Source organism: Lonchura striata, chromosome 1 (genome assembly GCF_046129695.1).
Source record: "Lonchura striata isolate bLonStr1 chromosome 1, bLonStr1.mat, whole genome shotgun sequence".
Classification (NCBI taxonomy): domain Eukaryota; kingdom Metazoa; phylum Chordata; class Aves; order Passeriformes; family Estrildidae; genus Lonchura; species Lonchura striata.
Window position 1 is genome coordinate 125,207,080 of NC_134603.1, and position 12,079 is coordinate 125,219,158.

Sequence of the window (12,079 nt, forward strand, 5' to 3'; positions counted from 1 at the left end):
GAAAGGTGGTACCCTTTGCACTCAAAAAGACAATGCTATCTGACCACATGACATTATTTCCTGAATCTGACACTTCAGTGATTCAGTCATGTCTATAAGAATCTCAATTCCCTCATTTATCAATAAAAATGGAAATATTTGGCTATTTTACCAGGAATACTTAGTGGCATTTATTTGCTGTGAAAATACTTGCAGAATCACTGCTAATCGAGTTAACAAAAAATTAGGGATTCATGCTTGTTGTCCCAGTTGAAACCTTTGCAATTTTGTTTCTGATTTGATTGTTATTGCTGATCACATGAAGGTACAAGGCAAAAGAAATTCAAAGAGGTTTTTTTTGCAACAAAAGACTTTCAACATCTATGGTATCACTAATTTTCTTTTGTCAATCCAGCAATTGGGGCTCTTGTTCTCCTTAGTTAATGGATACACCATTCCAAACTGTTTTGTCTTCATTATCAGCTACAAGAAAAAAATCAAGTAAAATCAAAATCCATCATAGGAGTGTTACCACAATAACTTACAAACATGAATACCAACAGCACACTTATAAAATCCTACTTCTGTCTTGTCAGGCAGAGTCACCTCCATCTTATACTACCCATTTCTTTGGGTATTATGTTTTCTCCCTTCAAAAGAAGCTCATTGTTTCATGCCCCATCACAGGCACATTTGCTTTTAGAGGCTAACTGCCATTATTTATGTGACTAATGCTGTCCCATTAACTTGCAGGGAGAATGACTGCTGCTCTCCCTCTCCCCCTTTGTCTAAGTCAGTAGATCACCAAGGGACTGCTGAGCTCTTAGATCCTCTAACATCCTAGGTGACACAGGAGGCAAAAAAAGGCATGGAAAACTTTTGCAGTCAGCACAACCATTTACTTGTTTGTGGGTTTTTTTTTGTTGTGGAGGTTTTGCGGGTTTGTTGGTTGGTTGGCTAGTTGAGATCTTTTAATGGAAACATGCTATGTTGGACAGTTTGAGCCTATGGATGTATGTTATGATGAAATAAGTGCTTTTCTCCAGTCATCCTTTCACAGTTTCAGTATGTAAGAATATGTAGATCTAGACCAGTAACTACACAGAATCAACACTGGTTTATTTGCGTACCAAACACACACCATTGTGCTCTTCTAGCACTGATTTTGTTTGTGAGAAAACTGGCAAAGTAATACTAGTTTTCTTGCTATTGATTTCCTGTCTTCTGTAGTTAGTGCTTTTAGTCAAACATTCAAATTGGCAGGCACTAGAAATGAAGGCTGACATGTTTTTGTACTCTGAAAATTACTCCTCGACTCAATGTGTGAAGGCAAGAAGAGAAGATCTGGTACATGTGGCACTTTGGTGACTATCCTTTCTCAAGAACACCCACAATAACATTATATGCATTGTGTCACACGTGACACTGTTAAACCAAATCTCAAAGGAGACAGAGCAACTGTTCAACCCTTCATATCAGGTCATCTGTACACTTGATCTTCTCAATCCTACTTGCAGCAAATTTACAGGAAAGAAAAATCCCTTTCAAATTTCATTCCACCAGTGGGTCATATTTTATTGCAATATTTTGGAAGAGATTATTAACAAGCTGTGCACTGTAATGAACAGTTGGTTTTGTATGTTTAGAAAGAACAAGCTGTAACAGTAACCACAGTGTGAAAACAGAGCTTACTTGGCCTCATCTACAAAGGAAAACCAATTTAATACAAACTGCTGAGAAATAGGTTCCTGCAAGTCAAAAAACCAGGTTCAATAGTCTGAATTCTAGTTTGAGTATGATAAGCCATTGCTGATTAATGAATGTGCCTCTTGCGTGACACTGGTTCAGAAGAATAGTAAATTTGTAATTTTGAATGTTTGTACAATTCTACTTATGTGTACTAATTTGAAAAGTTTGACAACAGTGATATACCAAAAAAACTGAAATCCAACACAAACCTATGGATAGAAAGACTTTTTCTCTCAATTTTCAGTTAGAATTCCTAGGATTTCCCCACCAAAGGCATATACTTTTGGAAAAGGTGTAGGCATATAGTCCTATGAACTTCATATTGATGCTCATGATGAATACAGATGCGCTGTATTTTCCTATTCCTAACTTTTCCATAGGGATAAGCTGTTCAGTTTTTAAAAGAGACACTCGCAAAATCTAAGCCTCTACTTTACTTGTCAGGTATCATTAAATGTGTGTCAGTCCTATGACTAGAAATAGTGGTGTATCCCATATTTAATGTGTATGGAAGCACAGGGCACTGGGACTGGTGTAGAGCAGGAAAGGCTGTGCATTCTGCAACATGACTGCATGTTTGTGCCAAGATCTCACCAAAATATTCTTTCATCCTCCCACACTTTCCTAATTCACAGACCGTGGCAAAAGCAAGCCATGGGCTGCCAGGACCCCTCATGTTGCCTGCAGTTTGCTACCTGCCTGCACCTGGAGAGCAAGTAGGGAGCAAAAAGCTCCTATTTTTATCATCTTGAAATGGCAGAACAGGCACCCAAACACTGGAAGAGTAAATGGTATATCTGAATATGTAAGATTTATTATATCGCTGGATTTTTTTCTTGTCTCTAAAAAGTACTGACTTGCTGTTATTCTTAATGTGACAAAATGACTACAGAAGTTCATGTAGCTGCTGTAGGCAAACCAATATATAACATGCAGAACTTTGCTATAGGTAGCAGACATGATACAGCCTGATGAGGTTAACTTCTGCAGCTGCATTAGCAATAGCAGAACCTGAAGATATGCATCTGGCTTGGATCTGGCATTACAGCAAAGAGCAGGAGGCTACCTGAGAAAGAATGAAAACATGGTAAAAACGTGATATAAATTATTGAATCAAAGGCATAGACACTACAGAGCAAGATGTCATGTAAGTTGTGTCAAACAGTAGCTTGGTGGTTAGGGCACTGCAAGGACAGAGGCCACACACTTATTAGTTAAAAAACAAAATGCCTCAATGCTTATCTGGGCTCTGAGATTTTTAAGGACAAAAAGTTCCAAGTGCTGTACTGGCAGTTTTTATGTATTGTGTCTCTCCTCATATTTCTAATCAAGTTTTCACTCCTTGTTTCCATGGACTGGATACATCACACAGCCTGGTACCACAGACCATGGAATATTTTGAGTTGGAAGGGACCCACAAGGATCATCGAAGTCCATCTCCTGGCCCTGCACAGGACATGCCAAGAGACACACCGTGTGCCTGACAGCGTTGTCCAAACGCTTCTTGAGCTCTGTCAGGTTGGTGCTGTGACCACCTCCCTGGGAAACCTGTTCCAGTGCCCAACCACCCCCTGGGTGAAGAATCTTTTTAATATTATTTTCCTTTTAATATCAAGCCTAAACCTTCCTTGACACAGCATCATGGAGACGCATTTCCAGCCTCCTCCAGGAACACCTTTCCTTATCACTCCATCTCCACCCTTCACTTACCGAAGGCACTTCCCACCCTGCAGAGGCGGCGTGTGCGCAACACCCCGGGAAGGACACGCACCGGAGTGCGGCAGGAGCCGAGGCGGGCAGGGACACCGCCGAGGCGGGCAGGGACACCGCCGGGGCGGGCAGGGACACCGCCGGGGCGGGCAGGGACACCGCCGGGGCGGGCAGGGACACCGCCGAGGCGGGCAGGGACACCGCCGGGGCGGGGACACCGCCGGGGCGGGCAGGGACACCGCCGAGGCGGGCAGGGACACCGCCGAGGCGGGCAGGGACACCGCCGGGGCAGGGACACCGCCGGGGCGGGCAGGGACACCGCCGAGGCGGGCCCTCAGCCGGCGGGCGGCACCGGCCGCGCCCCGCCGCCATTTCCCTGCCCGCCCGGGGCGCGGCCGGCCCGCTCCCCGCCCCGGCCCGCCCCGCCGCCGGGAGATGGGCCCGCCCCGCGCACGGCACCGCCGCCAGAGCGGCTGCGCCCCTCCTCCTTCTCCTCCTCTTCCTCCTCCTCTCTGCCCCGCCGCCGGGATGCCGAAGCTTAGCAAGGAGGCCAAGCAGCGGCTACAGCAGCTCTTCAAGGGCGGCCAGTTCGCCATCCGCTGGGGCTTCATCCCCGTAGTGCTCTATCTCGGTCAGTGCCGGGCGGGGGACGCGCGGGGGCCCTCGGCGGCCGTTCCCGAGGCCGGGTGTGGGCGGCCGGCTCCGAGGGCCGCTCTCCGCCGCCCGGCCCGGCCGGAGCCGCCGGGAGCGGCGGGGCCGGGGAAGGGCCCGGGGCCGCCCCGCCGCGCATGTGCGGAGGGGCGGCGGGGCTGCCCTCGGCAGAACTGACGGGGAGGCTTTTTGTTACGCTTGGGTTTTTTTGTTTGTGCGTTTCTATGGTTTTTGTTTGTTTTTTTTCCCCTTTCTTTGTGAAGAAGAAGTATGTGATCTTCCCACTCTACTCGGCCCTAGCGAGGCCACATCTGGAGTGCTGTGTCGAATTCTGGGCTCCTCAGTGCGGGAAAGATGAGCTGCTGGAGAAGGTCCAGCACAAGGCCACGGGAGGATTAAGGGATTGAAGCATCTCTCTTATGAGAAGAGATTGCGGGTACTGGGCCAGTTTAGTCCAGAGAAGTGAAGACTGGGAGTGGGTCTCATTAAAGCATACCAATATCTTAAGGGGAAGTGCCAAGAGACTGAAGCCAGACTCTTTAGTGGTGCCCAGCTACAGAACGGGGAGCAATGGCCATAAACTGTAGAAGTAGTTTCACCTCATAAACAAGAAGTTTCACCTCAACGTGAGGAAGAAGTTCTTTGAGGGCGCCCAGGGAAGTCATGGAGTCTCCTTCTCTGAAGACATTCAAAACCCACCTGGACACATTCCTGTGTCACCTGCTCTAGGTGACCCTGCCTTAGCAGGGGTTGGACATGGGAATCTCCAGACGTCCCTTCCAACCCTAACAATTCTGTGGTTCTGTAATAAAGAGGTTTTTACCCCTTTTCCTCCCTGGAGGCCAGTCCTGTGTGAGGGCCTCTCTGGGGAGTGAGCAGAGCACTGAAGCAGCCGAGCAGCAAGTGGGGCTGTGATTTAACCCTGTATCAGTGACTGCCTGCTGTAGCAGTCAAGGCTGTGCTTTGTGCTCTAGGGAGTCTGTGGTGAGCAGAACGCTGGGAGCTCTGCTTCTTGGCACTGAGGGCATTGGCAGCCTCTGGCTGAGATTGAATTTCCAGCAACAGGAATACAGGTTACAGTCTCTCTCCCACCAAAAATAGTGTGGCTCCTGTTTCCAAGCTGCAGTGGAATGTTAAGGAGATGCCTTGCTGTTTTGCCTGGTGCCAGGGATATATTTTGCTTGTCCTGTCATTGGGCTGGCCGGGCATCACTACCACGTGGTAGTTCTGCTGAGTTAGAGAGGTATGCCATCAGCTGTCCTTGTTAAAAAGAGGCCAACACTTTTGTTCACCTCTTTTATACTGAGGGGCCCAGGAAGGCTGATTCCTGCAGTTCATTTGACTTACTTTCTGCCCAAACTGTTGGGCCTTTTGGGAAAAGCACCTAAAGCAGGCAAGCCTCTTTGCACTGAATGCAAACATGAAGGATGGCTGGGAACTTGATGTGTTTCCAGTCAAATCTGAGTGGTTGTTTTGATTAATTGAAGGGAATGCAGTGCTGTTTTGAAGGGCTTTACTTGTTTATAGATAACAACCAGGAAAACGTTGGTCTCTTCAGCTGTTACAGAAGTGCTTTAACAACAACTGCAAGCAAAAGACATCACTTCAACAACTATAGAAAAAACTAATTAGCATTATTGGGTCTGAACTTCAATTGCATTTCCATCTTCAGTTCATCAGTAATTTTAAATTAATAAGTTTTGGGTGGGAATTTCAGCAGTGTTTTGTGACCTAATTTCTTGTTGAAGTTTTGTTTAGATTTTACTTCCATGACAGTGTCTGTGGATCTTGGAAAGATGCTCTTTTGTCTTAGTGACATCAGAGTGTCACATTAATTGCATTAGTGACATTAAATAAGTTCGTTCAAATTTTATCAGGCCACCTTGTTGTGTTTACAGTTGCACTAATACCAGGGTGCCTAGTATATTTTTTGTTATGTAGCAGTGAGAAATTTAGGGTAGTTTAGATTAATGTTTCCAGAAAATAAGTGTGCTATACCACATCTACATTGCCTTCTTATAAATTTATCTGCAGTAATGAAAGTATAAGCAGATGGGAAGGGGAAGTGCAGATGCCACCTTGATTGCCATAGACATTTGGAGGTGGCATGTGCCCAAAGTCTGCAGGATTGAAAGGATCTCTACTTGGATTACTTTTGAATCTGGGAGGGAAGGTGTGACTCTGTGTGTATAAAATACGTGCTGAACTAAAAATAGGCAAGAAAATGGTCAGCAAATTTGAGCCTGTAACTTTCTCTGTAAGGCTTTCTAGCTCAGGGCATGTAGGAGGAGCCCAGTATGAGAACGTGCAATTATAGGTAATTGGTGGGGTTTTGTTGTATTTTTTTAAACTTTCTTTAAAGTAGCTGCCTGGTTTAAAGTCAGTAAATTAGACCAAAGCAGTTTTTTTAAACCTGGTTTGCTTATTTAAAAATACTGGGAGTAAGGCAAGGAGCCAGAAACATTCACACACACAGTGTGGCTGCAATTGGTGAATTTTTAAGCTCTGTTGCTGGACAGTATGACAGCCAAAGAACTTGGGTCAGGATGTCTAATTTTCTCAAATCATTCAAGGTTATCTTCAAAGAGCTTTTCTGGTGCCTGTGAAGTTAATGGAAGTTTTTCCATTAACCTTTGTGGCCTGTTTTTCAGGCAACATGACATGAATTATTCTTTTTCTGTAAATGATGGAAACAATATGTTTCATGAAACATTCACTTCTAGATAGCCAGTGTAGTGTTGAACAGTGCCTGAATTGCATGATTCTGTTTCAAGACTTTCATTTTACAGTCCAGAGGGCAAAGATACTTCATGCACTAAACCTTCAGTTGCTTCCCTAGTATACATATAACTTTAATCAGTTGGTATATTTGAGTCATTGGGGACTGGGGATGAACTCTTTGTAGTTAACTTTAATTTCATTTTCCTGGGTATTAGAAAACAGCTTGTTTGTTTGCAAGCTTGAGTAGTATGTTACTTTTTCCAAAAAGTGCCAGTCAGAATAGAAGATTTGAGGTTTAATTGATTTAACGTTTAGTATCTGTCATGCTAAATTGAGTGAACTGTTCCTGAAATGCCGCTTCTAAGTGGTGTGTCAGACATCACTGCATAATTGCTTGTTAGACCTCGAGGTGTTTACACCAGTTTTAAGTGTCTTTGTTGGTAGAGCCCTGCTAGCTTGCTTTCTGAACAACATTTAAAATCTGTGGGTTTGTGTGTGTAAAAGTGTGCATGTCTTGATCTCTGGGGTAGACGACTTCCTTCATCTCACACAGTTAGTTGACCCTGAATTTTAAGCCAGGTAAAGATGCAGGTAAGACTTTTTAAAAAAAGAAAAGTGTACACTGGTATTTATTTTCTTTGCTTTCTGACTCTTGTAAGAATGTGCAGTTTTTGTTCAGGTTAGTGCACAGCTTCATGAATCACAATTCTGTGTTCAGTAATTTTCTTTTTAATCGCTATTTAATGGGCTGGAATTACTTCATGGAGATTTAACTATGCAGGAATCTGCACATACTTGTTTATTTTTATATATGCATGTAACGTATGTTTCACTTCAGGTTTTAAAAGAGGTGCAGATCCTGGAATGCCTGAGCCAACTATCTGGAGGTATGTATTGGTTCCAAATGTTCACACAAACCCAGTGCAAATAGTTAACTGGTTTGGGTGTTATCTCCAGCCAGCAACAGTTGTGATTGATGCTTCCATCCCTTGTTTTTAATTTTTGTGGTTCTTGTTTCTTTGGAAATTCAAATGACAAGTCAGCAGAGTTCTAGTTCTTGGGAAGACCTTTCTCTTAATCTTGCATAGTTTTTAAGATATGGAACTTCCTGTGTCTTTTGCATGACAGCTGCCCTTCTAATCTGTTGTAGAGCTAGTTTGTGCAAGTTTCTGCACAGAACAGAACAGATTTCTAGCATAAATGGAAACCAAAATCCGATCTCCTGCCTTTGCAAATGGGGAATAACACTGCATAAAAGGTGCATGAAATAAAGGGGGTTGTATCCTTCAGTATTAGTCACTGTCATGAAGCAAAGTGCATTTGGCTTGTGTTGCCTCTTTCTTGTGGGACTCTGTTATGCTGTGATGTTATGGCATTAGTAATGCTTAAGTTCTAGTGACGTTTAAGTGTTATTGAAGGGCTTCCTTGGGTCTAATTAAAGTTTTGGAGAAAGGGTGGTTCTTCTCTTTTTCAAGAAATGCCTTTGATTACTGTGCAGAACCAGGTATTCCTAAAGCAAATAATTGATGGACTCTATTGTTTGCAAAGTCATATATTAACTCTTCTTAATTTACATAGTTACAGTATATAGAAATCCCATTTTTAGGATTCAGTGATTCAGTAGAAAGAGTAGAAAATATGGGAAAAACAGTGGTAAGATCATATTACAATTTCAGTGCAATCTTCTGTTGTCTTAATAACCAAGTTGCTGCAGTTATTTGCTTGTTGGCAGCATTTCTATGTTTAGCTTCACTGGTGGTTTGAGACTTCTTTTTTTGGTGTGCATCTGTGCAGTGTAAAAGATGTGTTTTGTACCGGAATATATATATGTAGATACCATGAACAGATGTTTTGTCTAATCTGAGACTTACAGATGCTCATGTTGAGTGCTCTGTAGTCTTAAATTTTACTTTAAAGGTGGCATTATTTCAGTATTTTGGGAGCTAGTGTTTATTCTGTACATTTGTAGGCTGTTTCTCCAGACTTGTGTTTTAGAAATATTGATTTAAAGACAAGTATGTGCTGCAAATCTGACTTTGATTTCCTCCCCCCTCCCCTTTCAGTCTACTTTGGGGATGAAGGCTCTGGTGGTCCTGTTGTAGACGCAGCCAATGGACAGAGTGTCAGAAGATGCGTACATTCCAGAGGATGAGGCCGACACTTAGACCAGCTGGCTCAATCAGCTCGCTAATGCCATAGGTTGTACATACAACAAAATGAAGTTTATATGGACCTAACTTATTTGCATTACGGTGTAATTAAATAAATACTGTTTGAATGGATGCATGTTGTTTTTAAGTCTTTACATAATATGATGTAGTGGTTTATTTATTACAGAAACCCGTGGTGGGGGTTTTATTTTGTTGTGGTTTTTTTTCCAAAATATTTAATTCCCATACTTATCCCTGTTAACAATTGCCTTTTGGATAAAGATTCGTCTTTATCTCCACAGTAACCAGAAAATTGAGCTAATGTTTTAAATACTTCAATATTCCTCAAAAGTTCCTTGCCCAAATGTTGGTAAGCCTCTGTGGATGGTTACTGTGCTGATCCACTTCAGGTTTCTTATCTCATTCTGGATTCTTTTTATCTGTGGATACAGTAAGGATTGAGGGATGTGTATGTTTGTGTTTTCTAGCGCAGTCAGATTCTAAAAAAGTATACTTTCCTGCTACCTTTAAATGCTCTCTATGTTTTCTGGGATCTAGGATGGGGTGGAAGGACAGTACAGTTGAGTGCTCTGTGTGTATGTGTATAAATTGCTCTTACTGTAAGAGAAAGTTGCTAATGTATAACTGATGGAAGAAAAGTGCACTAAACAAGGTATGTGCTTCATTTTTATGCTGAAGTCTTGCTGTTTGGACTGTGGTTGTTTTGGTTTCAATTGATTTTTCCCCTTTTAACACTGAAGTTCAAGCACTTAAATGGTGACTGTTTGGTTTCTGTTAAATAGAAGCTGTTTTAGGTAGATTGCTGTCTCCCTTCCAGAACTGTGTAGGGTAGTTTGTATCTCTGCAGTGATTTTTAAAAAATGATGTTTCTTATATCAAAATTATCATTGCAACACAGGTATTCTAGATTTTGACATGGCCTTTTTTTTTTTTTTTTTATGCCACAGAATTTTCAGGCTTATTTACATTAATTAAATGTTTAAGAATAAGAGATTCCTCGGTTTTTAACCTGCCATGGCAATTCATGGTAAAGTGTTACTGTGTTTAAGGGCTGTGATTGGAGAAACAGAAATGAGCCAAGGGAGAAAACTTAAAATGAAGGACAAGAATTGTAAAGAAAAAAGTGAAAACGTTTATGAGAGCTAATGCAAATCAGCATGTTCTTTAAAATTCCAGTAATCATGATAACTCAGTCAAATTCCATGAAATACTGGCATGGCTAATGCTGATAGACTGGTGACAGTGGAACAGTACAAGGACTGAATGCAGAACAGTGTCTTCTGACCATGTATCTTTTTGCTAGTGCAGCTTTTTGCTAGTGCAGAAAAGTGCCTTTTCTCTTACAGTAACTTGAGATTAATGTAACAGCTTATAGTCTTAAATTATGAAAGAAATTAAATTTTTGATTATTTTTCTGTACTGATGATATCTAATGGTAATCATAATGAAATAATCTGTTGGTACTTGGTAGTGGCTTTAATCATGATTAGGAACATTTTTCATCTGTTGAATTTCATGCAGTAACCTGAAATACTCAGTACTAAGAGGTACAGTATTTGGTGTGAAGTAACTCATATTTCTCAATCAGATTTTACATTTCACATGGGTGTGCAATACCCAAAATGCAGCAGTGTGTGGATGGACCCAAACACCTGCAGAAGTGTATTTCATGTGCCCTGTTGTGTGTCTGACATTTGGGGATGTGGTTTGTGGGTGGTAACCACCACGTGGTTGCTCTGGCTGCTTTCCAAGAATTATAGTATTTGGCAAGCGGTAAAGAAATAGGGAAGTGTTTCCTCTTTCATTAAAACTTTTACAAAAGCATTCATATATCAAGCACAGGCCAGATTCTGTGATGTCTCCATGCTGAAAGTTTGTCTTAAAAATAGTTGCATTTCAGATTTTTTGTGACTTGGAATTACTGGATAAATATTGCTTATGAAATTCTTACTTTAAGCACATTGGATAGGAATTTTTTGGTAATTCACTGCTACTGCAGTATGTTTCAGGAAAGTTATTAGCATAGAAATCTTGGGTTTTCAGATTGAGGGAGAAAAGGTACCTTTTCTCTGCATAGTACCTTCAAGTCAGGTTAAATTGAATGCCAGTATGTAGTATAATGTTTTTTGTTTATACATCCAGACTTTCATTCCATGTAGTGTTCTTCCTGTAATTAAAAGGTGAATGAAACTTCTCCTTAAATAAACATTTATATTCTTCCCTAGTGGAAAAAAAAAAAAAAAGAACAGGTATTAATCATTAAGTCATGGTAATTATTGTGAGGTATTGAGAAAAAAATAAAAGGGAGATATTTTTCTTCAAGTTTGAAAATGAAGAAATCATTGGTATGGATATTTTGAAGTTACTCTGCAATTTTTGTCATTTTCACAAAATTTGGATGTGCTTGTAAGAACACATTAGTGGTTTGGGAAGTTATATATTAAAGAGTTTCCTGTGAAGAATCCTAATTCCCTCAAGAAAGATCAGAAATATACTAGTTTTAGCAAGACTGGGGTTTTTTTGGTGGTGCTAGGGAGAAGAGGGCAGGTCTAAGGAGTGAGGTGGAAGAACTCCCATGTTGATCAAGGCTGGGGACTTAATTTAGGTGTTATTAATTTCAAGTGTTTTAATCTATGATTTTTTTCCTTTCTGTTTTTCTCCCAGTAGAACTTGAGAAAATTTTATGTTATGGTCACATGGTAGACAATTAGAAAAGAACACGTGCGAGTTGTCCTGCTTGCTGTGTTGATCTCTGTCACTGAATCAGTACCTTGCACAGCCAAATGCAGATTCCTTACTGTGATGGGGCTTGTGATGGAGTCCTGTGAACTCTTAGTGTTGGAATAAAGCCAGTGAGCATAGTTTACTGCAAAATGAGCTCTGGCTACCACAGCTGAGCTCAAGGCTACAGTGTAGATCTGTGAAATAAAGTCATTGATGCCTTCCTGAGTTTGGTGGAGATTGTACTGACTTTGAGATATCCTGTTGATTGTAGCCTGGAGATAGGGATTGTTTGGCTTTTTACTTTGGGCCTTCAAAGTGGAGGGATGTGGACTGTACTTGTGTTTGCCTCAGTGTCAGGGAAATGCCATCTGTCA

General features: G+C 41.7%; 1 protein-coding gene and 1 long non-coding RNA gene across 2 annotated transcripts; one reads left to right on the top strand and one right to left on the bottom strand.

Annotated features, from left to right (window-relative positions):
* Nucleotides 1-1,528: 1,528 nt before the first annotated feature.
* LOC110474663 (uncharacterized) lies at nucleotides 1,529-3,597 on the bottom strand. Its single transcript, XR_002466131.2, has 2 exons — nucleotides 3,439-3,597; nucleotides 1,529-3,101 (listed from the first exon to the last, which is right to left on the bottom strand). It is a non-coding gene; the product is annotated as an uncharacterized LOC110474663 (long non-coding RNA).
* Nucleotides 3,598-3,892: 295 nt separating this feature from the next.
* On the top strand, nucleotides 3,893-9,092 carry TOMM7 (translocase of outer mitochondrial membrane 7). Its single transcript, XM_021538051.3, has 3 exons — nucleotides 3,893-4,069; nucleotides 7,649-7,697; nucleotides 8,874-9,092. The coding sequence occupies exons 1-3, from the start codon at nucleotides 3,967-3,969 to the stop codon at nucleotides 8,887-8,889; spliced, it is 168 nt and encodes a 55-aa protein (XP_021393726.2). The 5' UTR covers nucleotides 3,893-3,966; the 3' UTR covers nucleotides 8,890-9,092.
* The last annotated feature ends 2,987 nt before the right edge of the window (nucleotides 9,093-12,079 follow it).

Bases quoted from the DNA above. Each gene is read 5' to 3' on its own strand.
- TOMM7 (XM_021538051.3), top strand. From the start codon at position 3,967: ATGCCGAAGCTTAGCAAGGAGGCCAAGCAGCGGCTACAGCAGCTCTTC. The intron at 4,070-7,648 runs GTCAGTGCCGGG...GTTTCACTTCAG, and splicing joins CCCCGTAGTGCTCTATCTCG to GTTTTAAAAGAGGTGCAGAT.